Below are 18,625 nucleotides of genomic sequence, written 5' to 3'. Positions count from 1 at the left end.
ATACTGTGAAAAGGTCTGGGAGGTGTCATGTGAAGTGGAGGAGGGTCCCCTTAGCTGACAAGCAAAGCCATAAGACAGATTTGAAGTATACCTACCTGTACCTCTCTTCCCTCCGCAGACTTGGGTCAGAGTGAAGCCCAGTGGTGTCAAGAGGCCAGGAGTCTGAGTGAGCAGCTGAGAGGCACCTACACCAAAGCCAGTTTCCGCCACATGAACCTGCCCGAGGCGTATTCCAGCCTCGGCACTGACCACTTGCTCGGCTGCGAGGTGTTCCTCATTTCAAAGCACGTCAGCCGGCCAGTGCAAGTGGCCCTGACAATCCCCGAGGTCTTCGCCAATCTTAGCTCTGTCATGTGTGTGGAGGGGGAAGCTGGCAGTGGGAAGACCACCTTCCTGAAGAGGATAGCTTTCCTCTGGGCATCAGGATGCTGTCCCCTGTTGAACAGGTTCCAGCTGGTCTTCTACCTCTCCCTTCGTTCCATCAGAGCAGACCAGGGACTGGCCGACATCATCTGTGCCCAGCTCCCAGAGGCAGGAGGATGCATCAGTGAAGTGAGCCTGAGCAGCGGCATCCAGCACTTACAACACCAGGTCCTGTTCCTGTTGGATGACTACAGTGGGATGGACTCCCTCCCCCAAGCCCTAGACACACTGATTACCAAAAACTACTTGTCACGGACCTGCTTACTGATGGCCGTCCATACCAACAGGGTCAGGGACATCCGCCCATATCTAGAGACAGTTCTACAGATCAAAGAGTTTCCCTTTTATAATACTGTCTATATATTAAAGAAGATCTTCTCACATGACATAATTCGTGTGCGAAGATTTATAAATTACTTTGGATTTCATGAATATTTACAGGGAATTCACAAAACCCCCCTCTTTGTGGCAGGAGTATGCGCTGACTGGCTTCAAAATCCATCTGACCAGCCCTTTCAGGATGTGACCATTTTCAAGTCCTACATGCAATACCTGTTCTTAAAGCACAAAGCTACAGCCGGGCCTCTCCAGGCCACCGTGTCCTCCTGTGGGCATCTGGCCTTGACAGGGCTTTTCTCATCGAGCTTTGAGTTCAGTAGTGATGACCTCATAGAGGCAGGAGTTGATGAAGACGAAGAGCTCAGCACCTGCTTGATGAGCAAATTCACCGCCCAGAGGCTGAGACCAGTCTACCGGTTTTTAAGTCCTCTGTTCCAAGAGTTTCTTGCTGCCATGAGGCTCTCAGAACTCCTGGGGTCAGATAGTCAAGAAGACCAAGATCTGGGACTGTATTATTTGAGACAAATTAACTCACCTCTGAAGGCCATGAGCATCTACCACACTTTTTTGAGGTATGTCTCCAACCACCCTTCATCAAAGGCAGGGCCAAAAGTTATATCTCATTTGCTTCAGTTGGTGGATGAGAAAGAGTCCCCGGAGAACACGTCTGAAAATGAGGATTACATGAAGCTCCATCCAGAAACTTTGCTGTGGAGTCAGTGTCTTAGAGGGCTGTTGCAGCTGTCTCCTGAATCTTTCTCTTTGTTCATTTCAGAACGTTTACTGAACATTGCCCTAAACTTTGCTTATCAAAGCAACACAGTTGCTGCATGCTCTCCAGTTATTTTGCAGTTCCTTCAAGGGAGGACACTGGATTTGAAAGTACTGAATTTACAGTACTTTTTGGACCACCCAGAAACCCTGTTACTATTGAAGAGTATTCAGGTCTTATTTAATGGGAATAACAGGGTACAGAGAATTGATTTTTCTCTCATGGACAAATCTTTTGAAAAAATACAGCCACCAACTATAGATCAGGACTATGCCTTTGCCTTTCAACCTATGAGTGAATGCCAGAGAAATTTAGCTGAAAAGGAAAACATAATAAAGAACTATGATGATATGAAATATCAGGATCCACTAAATATTAGTAGTGGCTATTGGAAACTGTCCCCCAAGCCTTACAAGATCCCTAGGCTGGAAGTTGGAGTGAACAACATGGGTCCGGCAGACCAGGCTCTGCTCCATGTCCTAATGGAAGTCTTCTCAGCCTCACAGAGTATTGAGTTCCATTTATTCAACAGCAGTGGCTTTCTTGAAAGCATCCGCCCAGCTCTGGAGCTGAATAAGACCTCTGTCACCAAGTGTTCCATGTCCAGGCTGGAGCTCAGCAGAGCAGAACAGGAGCTGCTTCTCACCCTGCCTGCCCTGCAGTCTCTTGAGGTCTCAGGAACAAGCCAGATTCCAGGTATTTTCAAGTATACTCCCATAACCATTCTGCTTGACACTGTTTTCTCATTCTTAGCTTAGATGAATAAACTTCTCAGTTTCATCTCTTCATATCTGTGCCTTGATACGAGAGATCTAAACACTTTCATATCTAAACACTGTTTGCAGCAGTGTACAATTCAATATAAGGCCCTGAATCATAGACTGACTTTCACACATTTCACACAAAGTTCGCTAACATCTTTGCTTGAGGAGCTTTTAAGGGCACTTAAATTATTTGCTATTAGTAAATGGTGGACTGTGTGTAAGATGATGCTGGAGAATTATCCCCACTCTGGTTGTCAGAAGGAAGAGGGGGTTTAGCTTCTCTAGAAAAGGAATGAAAAAGTGAGAACAATATAGTCTTCCTTATGTTTCTGTTGCTGTAATAAAACATTCTGACCAGAAGCAACTTGGGGCTAAAAGTGTTTATCATACCTTACAATTCCCAGGTCACACAGTCCATCATTGAATTATTTCATGGCAGGAACTGGTGACAAGACCAAAGGGGAGTGTAGCTTCCTTTCCCAAGGTTATTTATTTCCTTGGAATAACTGCCTTCTTATTCAACTACCAACCCCCTGACCAGGGTTGGCACTCTCATCCCCACTGTGCAGGACCCTCCCTCATCAATCGTTAATCAAAAAAAAAAAAAAATTCAGACTTTCGTATGGTCATTCTAAATTTAGGATCCTCTTCCCTGATATCTCTGACTTGTTTCAAGTTGACAGAAACCAACTAGGAAAAATATCTATTTGTTTTGTCTTTCCTTGAATAATATGTGATGGCCTTATTACAGACTTTATCTGATTTTCATCAAGTTTGTTTATGTATATGTTTTTATATGTTATTTATACGTTTTGATAACAATGTAAATGTTTGGATTTTTATTTCATAATTATAACTAGGCTAGCTTTTGTCTTTGTTTCATGCTTAGGAATGCTTTTCTTGTCTACAGTTGTGTGTTTTAATTTTTTCTTACTTGAGTGTGTTTTACATTTGTGTGTGTGTGTGTGTGTGTGTGCGCGCGCAGATGTGCACATGAGCACATGACCATTCCATAGCATAGGTATGGGCATGAGCAACCTCAGCAATGCCATTCTTCCCTTCCATAATGAATCTTTGGGATTAAAATGAGGTTGGTAGGCTTGGGAGAAGTGCTTTTCCTCACAGAGCCATATCCCGGTGCCATATGTCACTCTTAGGAGAGGGTCTTGTGTAGCTTAGTCTGGCTTTGAATTCATTGTGTCTTCAGCCATTAACTGAACTGCCTGAGCCTCCTGATGCCACTTCCTGAGTGCCAGATTGCAAGCGTGCTCCAACATCTAGTCTCTGAGAAAATAAAAAATATTTTTGACTCTGATAATAAATACCATCCCACAGATTTAAAAATGTTTATCTCATGTGATAGAGATCAGGCAGGACCAGGGATGTTCTTTTGATGGGTAGATTGTACAAAGCTCTGTGTTCAAGTCCCAGCACTGCATAAAAGTTTGCCTGGTTATACATGTGCACGGTCTGAGCACTCAGGAGGTACCGGTGAGAGGATGGGGACTTCCAGAGTCAGTAATATCCCGTCGTGTGCATACACATCACTGTTTTGGAGAAGTGTCTGTTCCCATCTTTGTCCTCTGAGAGAGCTGAGGAGGCGGGGTGGGCTGTGCTTCTGCATTTGGTTCATCATTTCACTCACTATGAACACTGGATGTTCCCATCTTCTGCGTGTTATGAAGAATGGTATAGTGATTACTTGTGTTACAAGTGCCCGCTTGATTCCTGCCGTCAGCTGGTTTGGATATAGATCTAGGAGTAACAGACCTGCTTGTTCCTATGGCCATTCTAATGCTTTGAGCCAGGGTCTCATTTTATAGCCTAGGCTGTGGAATTTTGTAACATAGGCTGGCCTTCCCATGGTACCCCTCCTTCCTCATCCTCCCAGTCATTGGGGTGACATCTGTGACCCTCGGCATCTTCTTTGAGTTTAACTGTTGCATGCAATTTTAAAAACACGCTACCGCTTTGCTTTTCCCGGGGCAGCAGCCCTTGCTTCCAGCCTAGCTCTGAGATCAGTTGCCACTGGTCCCACACCCCACTTGCCCAATCCTCTCGGTTTAGCTCCCCCAACAGTCAGCTATAGCCTATCCCTTTCTGCAAGCACGCTCCCAGTGCCCCCTGGCTTAGCTTCACCAAGCCGCCATCAATGAACCCGCTTCTCTCTATCTCTGCCCACCTTTGCTCTGTGGAAGAAAAATATTCAAACGGCTTTATTGTCTTAGAACGTGCCAGATAACACAATAGCTGGGTGCAGGATCTCCTTCCCTGGCCTTATCAGCCAGCCTATATCAGACACTGGCGGAGGCTGCTGATTCCAACTACCCCAAAATCTTACAGGGTTGTTGCATCTTCTCATTCCAAAGCCTGGCAAAAAGCGCCTGTCTCTTTCCCTGTGTCTGCTTTCCCTCCTGGGACCTGGAAGTCCCAACTTCACCCTTCTCCCAGCAATTGTCTCCCACCTACTTTATTGACCAAATCAAGAACCAATTAGGGAACCAGACCTTACTATCAGCACCTCCCCCTACATTTAACCTTAAAGGACCTTCCCAAGGGTATTCCATGCTGGTTGCTCCATTCCACCTCCCCACCAACAGCGTGCAGGTCTCTTCCTTTTCTGCATCTGCTTGCGTTTATTTTCCCTTCTCTTTGCCTTCTCATAAACATATACTAGCCATTCAGTGTTCTCTCCTGTGGCTGGGATTTACATTCTTCCGGTGACTGAAGGAGACTGAACATATCCTCAACTGCTCATAATGGCTTTTTTGTTTTCAAGGGATGTGTTTTCAAATTTGTAATGTGAAAGATTTGATGATGCATGGCGGGTTGTACTTGTAATCTTGACACTCCCGAGGCTGAGGTAGAAGGATTGTCATGAATCTAAGGCCAACTCTATATAATGAGTTCTCGACCAACGAGTGAGACTCTTTCTCAAGCAAAACAAAATTGTTCTGCTGTAGGAGTTATTTGCATATTGTGGGCAATAAACTCTTAGGTTATAGGTGAGGTATCTCACTGGGAAGGCATTTGCCTACCGTGTGCAAGGCCCATCCCCAGCTTGACAAAAATAAATCCATCAAAACCTTTATCGGACACATTGTTTGAAAAACTTTTTCTCCCATTCTATATGTTGTCATTTCACTTCTTTATGCGGATACATGAATAATTGTTAATTTTTATGAGATCTAATGTATCTCTTTTTTTTGCTACTGCTTTTTATAGCATATCTAAGGATCCACTGTAAAGTTCAAGATCCTGACGTTATCAGTTTTCTTGTAAGAGTTCTATAGATTTAGCTTGTACATGTGTCTTTAATCCAACATTTTACCTTTTACGAGTTGGAAGCAGGAATCCAGCTGTGTGTGCTTTTGCATGTGCAAAGTCAGGTGTTCCGCACGGTTGGTTGTGGGGATGTCTTATTTATTTTGTGAGCCCAGAGAACAGCACAGGGCTTCCCCTAGAGTCCTTCCATGATCAGCAGATGCTGCAGCTGGCAGTGTCTTCATGGATGTGCTTCTACACAGATGTTAGGATGTCAGAGAAGCTCCATCTTGAGAGCATGAATATGGCCGACGATCACAGCACCTTGAGAACTTGCACTTGGAGCTCTTGAGTGATGGAAACTATGCACTGCTTTCCAGATCAGCTCTTCCATAACTTGGACAAGTTCCTGGGCCTGAAAGAACTGTCTGTGAGACTAGATGGCACACAGGACGTGCTCTCAGTCCTTCCGGGAGAGTTCCCAAACCTCCATCACATGGAGAAGTTATCCATCCACACCTCCACGGAGTCTGACCTCTCCAAACTAGGTAAGGACGGTGCTTGGATCTCCAGTTCACATGTGAGATGGAAAAGCCACTTGTCTAGTAATTGTTAGAGCCATCAATCATCGTCAGTTAAAGCGTCTCTGGGCCTGACATCGTGAACTGTGTCCATGGGAAGCGAAGGGATTGGTGCTCTTAATCTTCAGGAGGGCAGAGATTTATCTGTAACTCGAGTCTTTAACGTGTCAGGAACTGATCTGACCCCTTCACAGATGCTAGCTCAGTCCTCAGACTCACTGTGTGAGAGAGAGCGCGATGACCATTGCTGATCTTCAACTGGGGGAACCTTGACGGCTCAGGTCTATCCATTTGTGAAAATGTCTCTTCAAACAGCAGATCTGACTGCGCAGCCTGAGCTGTGCACTCTGAGCCCTTCCTCTCCACAGCAGTGTGAGGCGTTCTCTTCTGCTGCCGTGTTAGCCACACATGCAGATCCGCCTGCTCAGGGAGAAGGGATCCGACTGGGAGCAGCCTGGACCTTTTCTCTGTTTCTCCCACCCTAACTCCTGTTCACAGACAGCTGTGCAGCCATCTTTCTAGAGCATGTCATTCAGCAAAATGACTAAAGTACCATCAGGTCCTAGTTTTTTTTTTTTTTTTTTTTTTTTTTTGGTTCTTTTTTTCGGAGCTGGGGACCAAAACCAGGGCCTTGCGTTTGCTAGGCAAGTGCTCTACCACTGAGCTAAATCCCCAACCCCAGGTCCTAGTTTTTAAAACACTGAACACTGAAGAAATGTAAGCTGGGGACTGACATGGTAGGTTTACATACCACAAAGTCACTAGAGTAGGTCATGGTGGCTCCTGCCTGTAATCCCAGCACTTGGGAGGATGCCCAAGGACTGTCAGAGCTTTAGAGCCAGCCTACCTATGTGATTTCCACACTTCCATGACCTACAGAAGCAAAAACCAACCAACCAATCAAAACTTTTCTGACCAAGAAGATTCCTCAGTGACTGCCAAGTCCAATCAATAACTGAGGTTGGATCTGTGGGATCCCATGGCAAAAGGATAAAACAGATTTCCCCAAAGAGCTGTCCTCTGATCAACATATATGTGTAATGGCACTTTTGTGTTTTCCTGTGTACACACACACACACACACACACACACACACACTCAACGAATAAATAATTTAATTAAAAGCATTTTGAAGTTGTGCTTCAGAGTCGTTCTCCCTTTGATGTTACTCTGTACAGTGTGGTGTGCAAACACAGAGGTGTTACAATGCTGACACTGAAGGTGAAATACGAAGCAGAAACCTGATCCAGAGATGGGCAGGAACTTGTCCCAGGTCATCTGCTCAGTAGCGAGTTGCAGAAGCAGAGCATAAGCCCAGTGTAGTTGACCTCTAGATATTGTGTCACTGCCTGTTTAACCAGTGTGGCTGCAGCTCATGGATTGAGGGTTCACCTTTGACAGGAATTTGTGGCCTTCTTTAATTCCTAAACATCCTTCCTCTTTTCCAGTTAAATTGATTCAGAACTCTCCAAATCTGCATGATTTCCACCTGAAATGTGATTTCCTTTCGAATTGTGAGTCTCTCATGGCTGCGCTTGCTTCCTGCAAGAAACTCAGAGAGATTGAGTTTTCTGGGCGATGCTTTGAAGCCGTGCCCTTTGGTAAGAACTGTACAGATGCTCCTGTGCACAAAGTCACTAAATACTCAGGAATTAGATGCCACTGATGTCATAGGAACTGTGAGGACACCAGATCCTCAGCGAGGCTCTCACACCAATGGATGAGCTACAGTTAGTAAAGTACAATTTACACATAAACTACAGGTTACGTGTTCCATTTTTGGAGTCGTCTCCTCCCCTGGGTCACAGTCTGAATACTATATCACCTTCCACCATTTTTAAATACTCAGTGTCATAGGAACTGTGTCTGACCTAACTCAACTTTATTTTTTCTTTTCTAGTCAACATTTTGTCAAATTTTGCTTCTTTGAAGATATTGAATCTTAGAAACCAACAATTCCCAGATAAGGAAACATCAGAAAAGTTTGGTAGGTTTATAAAATAGTATTCTTTATCCTCCTCCTCTTCCTCCTCCTCCTCCTCCTCCTCCTCCTCCTCCTCTTCCTCTTCCTGTGAGCCCACAATAAAGCAAGCTGTGCACAGTTGTCCCTTGACATCTATGACAGTTGGGTCCAGGGTCTGCTGCTGCTGTAAGCACTAGGAGATCTTTTATGATATGATATAAAACAGTGCAATAAAGTTTGCCCCTGCCCCACACATCCTCTACACACTTTAAATCATCTCTCCATTGCTTACAATATCTAATGCCTTGTTTGGAAAACGATGTTACATTGTGTTCTTCTGGGAATAATGAGGGGGAGGAGATTCTGTACATGGTTAGCACACACGGGATTGTTAAAACTTGGACCTGTGATTGGTGGGATGTGCTGATGCCCAGCAAGGGTCATGCACCAGCTATGCTGGACTTTAGAACATTGAGGTGATGCTCACTCTCACCCCCTGTTGATGGTAGCACTGTGTAACTTTGTTATTGGGCGTCCATTCTAAAAACGCTACATCCTTTTCTTTCAAAGTTTTCAGAATACATATTAAGATTTCTATTTATGTTAAGAAAACTAATCTATGATAAACAATATTGAAGATAATGACTTCATATATTTTTGACTTAAAAATGTTTAGAAAAAGAATGTGCGGGCTGGAGAGATGGCTCAGTGGTTAAGAGCACTGACTGCTCTTCCAGAGGTCCTGAGTTCAATTCCCAGCAACCACATGGTGGCTCACAACCATCTGAAATGGGATCTGGTGCCCTCTTCTGGTGTGCCTGGAGACAGCAACAGTGTGTTCATATACATTAAATAAATAAGTTTAAAAAAGAAAAGAAACTCACTTTAAAAAAAAAAGAAAAGAAAAAGAATGTGCTTTCATGGAAAATGCTAGCAGGGGAAAGGAGACAGTGGTGATATTGGGTACAGAACTCTGCCTTCATAATAATTCCAAGACTTTTGTCTAGGAAGCAAGAGAGGCTTGGCCTTCCTCCCTTTTCTTCTCTTCTGTGGAGACAGCTACTGAGTGGCTTTTGCTTTGGTCTTGGAGGTGCTGGAAAAGCACCAGAGACAACATCAGACTCTAAGAAGGCCACTGTCATGTGACTCAGGTTCACTATGTAAAATGCACACCGACTGTAAGAGAGAGTCAAGCTTCCCCACTACTGGGAAAGAAAATTATAAATATTCAAATGGGAGACTGGTCTGTCTCAGACATAAGGAAGCCAAAGAATTGCTTTGAATGAATCCTTAATGAAGTGAATTATTTTTTCTTTTTCTTTTAAAAAAGTGAGTATGTATATATATATATATACATATATATATATACATATATACATATATGTATATATATATATATATATATATATATATATAGTCACAAAGTGAATTTGAGGATGTCCTCACAGAGGTCTGCCAAAATTGTAAATAAATTTGTCTGGAAAAGGCCTGGGAGACAGCTCAACATATAAGAGGTCCAGCACCAAGGCTGACCACCTGAGTTGGGTCCAAGGCTGACCACCTGAGTTGGGTCCAAGGCTGGCCACCTGAGTTGGGTCTCTGGGACCCATATGATGGGAGGAGAAAGAAACCACTTCCAATGCTGTCCCCTGATCTCTAAACCCCTAAACCCATCCCATGCTACACTTATACAAACACACATGCACGCGCACACACACACACACACACACACACACACACACACACACACACACACGCTATGTACAGATATAAGTTAAGTAGCTTTTCAAATGTCAGCAAGAAAGACAGAACCAAAAATTGGAAATCTTGGTGCAAATTCACTGTTTATTATTTCACAAAATATCCATATGCATATAAACACATGTAGAAATCTAGGTTTGTATATACAGGTGTCTCTCAGGACAGTCATGGAAGAGACCAGAGAGCACTTTACTAGTAACGGACACCAGTGTTCAACTGCTCATTTCTTTTCTATTGGAAACAGTTTTGTTTTCTGTACACGGAGCTAGGATAATTTCTTTCAGTGGGTAGATGTCTTAAGTCACCCACTTGGAAAAGATCACTTAGAGCCCAGGAATGGTGACCATGATCTCAGCACTGGGAAGATAAGAACCCAGGAGTGTGGCACTTGCCTTTGATCTCAGCACCAGGAGGAAGCTGCAGTGGAATTATGAATACCAGACCAGCCTGGGCTGTAGAGTGAGACTCTTGTTTTTTAAAAGCCCCAAATAAATCATTTAACCCAACTAAATGAAACTTATATCCTGTGCATACTAATATAACTACTGTCAGCACATACTGAAACTGAAATTTTATATCCAGTTTTGCTGGTTTAAGTAGATATGACAAGAACAAGAAACTCCCCGAGTTTTAATAGTTGGCTCGGTGGAACTGCTGGCTACCCATCTTGCTTTGCTTTTATCAAAACAATGGAGCAAAACCAAGGCTCAGTTATTTAGTGTGTTTGTCCCTGTGTACATGTGTGCAGGTCAGGAACATGGGTATGAAATCTGGGTGTAACTTGGGCTTTTCCACCTGCACCCCAGTTTCCAAATAACGACTTATTTATTTATGAATGAATGCCTGGTCCTCAGGCCTTGGCTTGTTCCCTGACTAGTTCGTAACTTTTATAACTGATTTAAACTATTCTATCTCTTCTATACGGTTAGTTACACCTCTTCAGTTTCATGCGTCTGACTTCCTCAGAGTCCAAGAATAATCTGCCACTTCTGACAACCTCTCGGAGCTCCAATCTCCCTCCCAGAACTCCCACCTTTTACTTCCTGCCTTTTGCTAATAGGCCATCGGCATTTTGTTGACCGGTGGAGCTTCCACATAGCGCATGAGAGACCATCCCTTCGCCAAGGGTCTCGAGCACATGAAGCAAGCACTGTGTCAACTGCCCAAAATCCCTGGACTTGGTTTCTAAATACTCTTTCCTTAAAAAAAAAAAAAAGTCTGTGGAGTCATGGTTCATTCAAAAACGGAAACCAGGAAAGCAAAAGATAAATCTCGAATATTGCTCCATGACAGAAAGTTTTCAAAATAGTTTCTATGGGGCTTCAGAAGTAAACTTAATGATCACATGATCTACAGAATGTCCTGTTGAGCAAGAGTGCACTTGGGAAGGAGGACCATCACAGTGGTGGACCACATTTTAGTGCCTAGCGTGGGTCTCCTCAGTGTGAAATCACTGGGGTGCTGGCAGGGGCTGGGATCGTAAAGAAGGGTGGGATGAAGGCTTTATGGAGTCAGTAGAGTGAGTTGCAGCCAGAGGAAGCCCGGCTGTGAGAGAGGAAGTGGAAATGGAGAGATGGGGTGAACGGACAGGTTGGGGGAGGATGGAGGAAGCAGTGTTAGAGGGCAGCAGGGAGCTGCTCTGTGCTGGCCCCTTCTCCTGCCCTTGGACAGGACGGGGATGAGGAGGGCCTCAGCTAGGTGTTGCCTCCTACACTACAGAGTGTGTAAGTCATTGGTTCTCAGGATGGAGCAACTCCCGAGGATGGCTTCCTTGTGTCTCCCACAGCCCAGGCTCTGGGTTCTCTCAGGAACCTGGAGGAACTGCACCTTCCCACTGGGGATGGGATCCACCAAGTGGCCAAACCGATTGTCCGGCGGTGTCTGCAGCTTCCCTGTCTCCGAGTTCTCGTCTTTGCAGAGACATTGGATGATGACAGTGTGCTGGAAATTGGTGAGTGTGAAGGGGTTCCCCTTGGGCAGAAACTAGGAGAATCGTTGGAGCCGCCTGCTTCAAGTGTCTACATAAACATCCGCTCGGCTGACTTCCTCCTTTCCTCCTTCCTGCTGCTTCCTCTCATGCCCTTCCGCACACTCAGGTTCATCCTGGTCAGACTGGGAAAGTCAACAGCCTCTTTGGGGCACTATAGAAGCATCCAGTCTGTGGTCTCGTTTTCCCAGTGCTGGGGACTGAACCCCAGTGCCTCACGCTCTAGGCCAGTGTTTTACCCCTGCACCACAGTCCGGTCAGGTCTGTATGATACTTGGTGATTCACGAACCTGGCAGGGTACTCATTCTATTAGCTGAGTATTTACAGTATGTGTCCATGTGAAGCTGTAAAATCTGCAGTACAAGCTGAACGAGAGTCTCCAGGTCACAGACTTAGGGATTTTATCTGAGTTCAACTAAACCAGAATGAGAATCCAGACCATCACCCATGCTGGAAGCCCGTGCTCAATTCCCAAATAAATAATCAGTTAATGGCTCTCAGGGCCTACTTTGCTTTTACATCTTCAAGTGAGGCACACGCAGAGTGGTAAGATCTTTCTGGTGGCCAGTGCCCTTTACCTGCGGTGACACCTCTTGCCTTATGTTCTCACTTCTTGTATATTAGGATAGGTGCCTGGTATCATTTTTATGTCTTTTTCCTGCCTTTTAATCTATGTACCAAAGTTAAAGGTGAGTCTCTTCCACAAGTACACAGTTAGACTTAAAAGCTGACCCTAGGAAGGAGCTCAACTGGTGAAATGCTTGCCTAACATGCATGAAGGTCTGGGCTTCATCCTTAGCACAACATACAAACAGGCCTGGTGGTTATAATTGTACACATCTGTAAGCCCAGAACTCAGGAGGTAGAAGCAAAGGATCCTCATCATCCAGGTCATCATCCTTGGCCACACAGTAAGCTAGGAGCCAGTACGTGCTACAGGAGGTCTTGTCTCAGAACAAACAAACAAACAAACAAACAAACAAACAAACAAATCCCCAAAATAATACCTGATACAAATCTGAGGCTGCAGAGATGGCTTCCTCTGTAAAGTGCTTCCAGTCTATGCGATGAAGCTCTCAATGCGATATGAAGTGAGCATCCAAAAGAGGAGACACAATGGAGGCGACGGCAGGACAATCTGGAACTTACTAACCAGACAAAAACAGTGAAAGCCTGAGCTCCAGGTTCAGTGAAAACTGGTCTCAAAAAGTAAGGTGCAGTGTAGAGGTTATGCCTGGCTCTCCCTCCCAGTCCCATGCAACCAGAAATAAAACTCAGATTCAAAATATATTTATAAATATTTTGGCCATACAGCTAGGCTCTTCCTGGAGTAGACCATAACAAAATATAACCATTTATTGTGATCTACACTCTGCCAAGTGCCTGGTTATCTGTTCTCAGGTACCGTCGTCTGGCTTGTTACTGTTCCCCGTATGACTCTCCCACCTCACACTATCCCAGAATCCTTTCTGCCTTCAGGCTGTTCCACCTCCTATTTCTTCTCTAAACCATAGGCCATCAGATTTATTATTGACAGGTGCCACATCCATACAGATTCAAGATATTCTCTATAGTGGAGAGCAACTAAGAGGAGATCCACCATTAACATCTGGTCTCCACAAACACCCACATCTACATATGCATGGTACTCCACACACACACACACACACACACACACACACACACACACACACACACACACATGTACAGAAAATTTAAGATAAAAACCCAAGCCATTAATTTTTCTATTTATATTTAATATACGTATTATTTTACTGTATTATATTCTCTGCCAAAGGGTAGACACTGTTCCCACAATTTCTCCATTTCTTGTACAGTAACCTGTTTCTGCAAGGCATATTTCCTGTAAATACAGACAGACAAAATTCCCTGTGCTCAACTTCCTGCTTTCTGCTTGACCCTTGCAGTCTGGCCTTGTTCCCTATCAATGGGGCAGCTGTTTAGGGTTTTTAGAGAACACTCTTTAAAACATGTATAAAGCTAAGCATTGTGACACACGCCTTTAACCACAACTGTCAGAAGTCAGGGGTAGGCAGATGTGAGTTCTAGACCAGCCTCAGCTGTCTAAGTGAGCTGTAGGCCATCGAGGGCTGTGTAGTGGAGTCTCCTGTGGGAAACGATGCTGAGTCATCTCCACTTTCATCGGTGTGGGTGCAAGGTTAGTGACAAACAGCCTTGTAAGCTTTGCTCCAATCTTCACCGCACTTCGTCTTCATAAATGGTTTGGGTTGCTTTCTTTCCAGCCAAGGGAGCAACCAGTGGAGGCTTCCAAAATCTGGAGAACTTAGACCTCACACTGAATCACAAGATTACTGAGGAAGGCTACAGGAATTTCTTTCAAGCCCTGGACAACCTGCCAAACCTGCAAAATCTGGACATCTCCAGGCATATCCCAGAATGCATCCAAGTTCAGGCCAGCACCGTCAAGGCTCTGGGTCAGTGTGTGTCCCGACTGCCCAGCCTCACCAGGCTGGGGATGCTCAGTTGGCTGCTGGATGAAGAGGACATGAAAGTGATTAATGACGTGAAGGAAAGACACCCTCAGTCCAAACGCCTGACTGTGCACTGGAGGTGGGTGGTGCCGTTCTCTCCTGTCATTCAGAAGTGAAGGATGCAGGGGCAGCCTACTGGCAGGTCTAAAACCCTGTTTTCAAATACATTTCACTCTAGACAGGCATGGCGTAATCCTAGTACTTAGACTGAGCAGGAGGGTCAAGAGTTTGGGTCCAGCCTGGGCTATGTGACAATACTTTAGACCCCAATCAAAACCAAATCGTTTACTATTCATATACAAAATATTCTTGAACTGTATCAGGCTGGTAACTATTTGAGGCCTGCACGCCTACACCAAGCTATGATGCCTTGGCAGTCCTCGTATGGTCCCTCTTGTACAAAGACTAGAGCTTCAGGCAAGTTCACACAGAGAACCCTCCATTATCCAGATCAATAGAAGGGGGCTGTGGAAAGAAACATTGATCTATGTCAAGACTACATTGTGGAAGGAATGATCCACATAAGTAAGAAACGGCCAGTTTAAGGATTGAATCAGTTCCACATCTGATGAGACGGGAGTTGACTTCACCATATGATGCATCGAACTCTCTCCGGGAGGTGATCTTTGGTTTTTGTAAGACTTCTGTGTGTTCACCAGTCTTGGTGTGGCCATGTTTGTTTACACCGTCTCTTACCTATTTGAAAACATGGGCTTAGAGAAAACTGCCTTTGTTCCAGGGGCTTTGGGGAGTTATTTTTGTTAGGATAGCTTTATAATTTTGTTGGAAACCCAGTCTGTTCAGGGTATATGATTTAATCTTGTAAGGATTTCTGGATATATTAACTTGGGTGTGAGAATTGTCATTTCATAACTGTCACCTCTCTAGAAGCAGGGGGACCTGGGAGAATGGAGCCAATAAATGCAGTGGACGAAAGTCTCATGCAATAGTCAGCTTTATTCAGAGCGACAATTTATACCCTGAGAGTGAAGAGAAACTACCTGAGAGAAGTTCTCATGAGTTCAGGCTATATACATCATAAAGACAAGCTGAGTGTGGCCAAAATTTGTGTTTTTGTAGAGCAGTGGTTCTCAACCTGTAGGTCTCGATCCCTTTGAGGGTCAGATGACCCTTTCACAAGGGTCACTTAAGACCATCAGAAAACATAGATACTTATGAATCATAACAATAGCAAAATTACAATTATGAAGTAGCAACAAAAATAATTTTTGGTTGTGGGGGTCACTACAACATAAGGAACTGTATTTCTGGTGACTTTAAGAGGCCAAATCTTTTAAGTTCTGACTCTATGTTAGAGAACCTGACCTAAGTTTGAACTCAGGTAAACTAACAGGCCTGTACCTACCCTTAGTTTCCAAGTCACTCCCCCCAACAAAACCAGTCTCTAGGCTAACCCCTAGCAAGACCAGTGTCTCAGGTTATTACCCAACAGACCTGAACCCCCAAGTTACAAGTTCACCCCATGCCTAATGACGACTAAAACAGAAATTAAGTTTTTACAACTCCCAGCACCAGTCAATTATGTTAAAGGCCACAGTAACCTCCCAATTAGATGCTTGCACACTCATCACTGCCCCTCCCCGACTTGCTGCTTTTTGTAAAGCCCTGCCCTGATATTCAGGCGTCCTCATCACCAGAACTGTCCTGCATGACAGTGGTGCACTAAGGGGACCGATCTAGCTCACATAGAATAAAGACCCTGTGTGGGCTGCATCAGATTGGCCCCTGTCTGTTTTGGGATCACTAACATTTCCCAGACACTACAGTTTGAATATGCTTGGCCCAGGGAGTGGCACTATTAGGAGATGTGGCCTTGTTGGAGGAAGTGTGTCATTGTGGGGATGAGCCTTGAGACATTCTTCCTGGCCTCCTGGAAGTCAGTCTTCTGCCTTCGGAACAGGATGTAGAACTCTCAGCTCCTCCGTCACCGTGCCCGCTTGGATGTTGCCATGCTTTCCACCATAATGATCATAGACTGAATTATAAGAGTTATCTTGGGGCTGGGGATTTAGCTCAGTGGTAGAGCGCTTACCTAGGAAGCGCAAGGCCCTGGGTTCGGTCCCCAGCTCCGAAAAAAAGAACCAAAAAAAAAAAAAAAAAAAAAAAAAGAGTTATCTTGATCACGGTATCTGTTCACAGCAGTAAAACCCTAACTAGGGCAGTGTTAAAGAGTCACAGGAAGGTTGAGAACCACTATAACAGAAACATATGTAAAGAATAAACATTTAATTGAACAGCAGCAAGCAAGTAATTTGAAGTAAACTCACTCCTAACTGCTACACCTGGGAGGGGCAGGAAAACACCTTCTAAGAAGAATAATTCTGTTTCGAAGAAACTACGGTCACCAGACAGGGTTGTTTCCTTAGGGGTCTCACAAGCATTCAGAATTTTCCTCACATGACTCCATTCTTGGCCCATGTCCTAACACATAATGTATATAAAAACACCTATGTGCTTTTTATTGTTCAGTTATAAAATATAGCTTAGGAAAGACTCCTAAGTTTCAAAATAAAAAATTAGCATTGGTTATCTGAGCACTGAGGCAGGTGGCATTTTTTTGATTTTTATTTTCTCCCTTTTGTATTATTGTTTTATAATGGTCTGTCAGTTTAGTATTTAAAGTAAAAATTTAAGCTTGGGGTGTAGTTCAGAAGTAACTGCTACAGAGTGTTCTTGAGACCCTAAGCAGTCTCCAGAACTGCCAAAATGTTATGTAAGAAAATTACTATAAAATTTAGGGCTGGAGGGATGGCTCAGCAGCAAAGAGCACTGGCTGATCTTCCCAATGGCCCAGGTTCACTTCCCAGCAGTCACATGGAGGCTCTGCTTAGGCATATAGACAGACAAAACCCCCATCCATATATGTAATTTCATAATAAGTTAACGTAACTCATCATCAAAACAGTAACACAACCTCCCCGTGGAGGACCAGACCTTCTTGCTCATCTGATGTTAATACTTTTGTACTCAGACAGGTTTTATGTATTGTATCAGAGTCCATTGAAGGGAGAGAAATCGTGAGAATATTTACCACAGGGAAGTTTGGGGCAAGTGTAATGCAGTCATTAGCTCTAACTGAGAACTGGAATACCGAGAGCTCGCTAGGGCCATGGAGTTGCTGGGAGCCACTAGGCTGTGTTTGGCTGCAGACCTCAGAATGCTATGTGCTGCCAGCCATGTGCTGCAAGGGCCTCCTTACTGCTTCAGAACCAGCAGAAGCCTCTGACTCCCTCAGTGTCTCGGCCGCAGTGCCCTCTAGTGACAAAGCTGTGCATGCAGCGATGATGGGAGAGGAAGCCTGTCACATCCTGAATACTCAATTTAGAAACAGGAGGCAATAACTTGGCAACTGATTTAACTTATTTAGTATCGTGGGTGGGGGAAAACCTAGGGACGCTGTGTGCAGTCTTGTGTATAAACCCAGCTACTCTGGAGGCTGAGGCAGGAGTAGCACAAGTTGAGGGCCAACCTGGGCAATCTAGAGAGACAGTGTCTCAAAATAAAGTTGAGGAAGAGATGGGGAGGCTTCTCAGTGGTCCAGCATGTGTGAGCACTAGCACTGCAAGTGAAAAAGAAACAGGGGCTGGAATGATGGCTCAGTGGTTGAAAGCAGTCGTGATTCTTTTTTTTGGGGGGGGGGTTCTTTTTTTCGGAGCTGGGGACCGAACCCAGGGCCTTGGGCTTCCTAGGCAAGCGCTCTACCACTGAGCTAAATCCCCAACCCCAGCAGTCGTGATTCTTGCAGAGGACCCAGGCTCGATTTTCAGTACCAGCATGTCGGCTTACAACCAGGGATCCAAGGTCCTTTTCTGGCCTCGCTGAATACCAGACAAATACATGGTACCCATGCATATGCAGACCAAACACCCGTACCCATAAAAGAAAAATTTTAAAGTCTTTAAAAAATAAACAGGTCTAAAAATAATCCAGTGGTTGTGGTTGATTCCTCAGCACTTGACGAAAAATCAAAGCTACGTCTGTTTCTGATCACAACCTCCACGTCCCGACTTGTCAAATCTCTCAAATGGGCTGCTCTTCTGCACACTGCCTGCACCCGCTTAGGGCACCTGCTTTAAATTTAAGTTTAAAAACAAAAACCCAGGAAATCAGTTTTTCATCAAAGCATAGTACACGTAGGGTGCAACCGAAAAAGGTAACAAAAGTAATTGTAAACTTGCAAAAATAGATATTAAAAATGATTTTATTAAGCTCCAAATATAACAAGACTGGGAAGACG

General features: G+C 44.5%; 1 protein-coding gene across 5 annotated transcripts in view; it reads left to right on the top strand.

Annotated features, from left to right (window-relative positions):
* The window catches only part of Naip6 (NLR family, apoptosis inhibitory protein 6), a 40,716-nt gene extending 23,794 nt beyond the window's left edge, over positions 1–16,922 (top strand). For 3 of the 5 annotated variants that reach the window (XM_087615606.1, XM_087615603.1, XM_087615599.1), the window contains 6 exons: positions 119–2,230; positions 5,943–6,110; positions 7,591–7,743; positions 8,043–8,129; positions 11,653–11,817; positions 14,119–16,922. In XM_087615606.1, the coding sequence (XP_087471732.1) occupies positions 119–2,230; positions 5,943–6,110; positions 7,591–7,743; positions 8,043–8,129; positions 11,653–11,817; positions 14,119–14,483 (3,050 nt within the window). In that variant the 3' untranslated portion in view covers positions 14,484–16,922. 5 annotated transcript variants of the gene reach the window in all.
* The last annotated feature ends 1,703 nt before the right edge of the window (positions 16,923–18,625 follow it).

The sequence above is a fragment of the Rattus norvegicus genome, chromosome 2, assembly GCF_021556685.1.
Source record: "Rattus norvegicus strain SHRSP/BbbUtx chromosome 2, alternate assembly SHRSP_T2T, whole genome shotgun sequence".
Lineage (NCBI taxonomy): Eukaryota > Metazoa > Chordata > Mammalia > Rodentia > Muridae > Rattus > Rattus norvegicus.
This window is presented reverse-complemented; position numbering and strand designations above follow the sequence as displayed.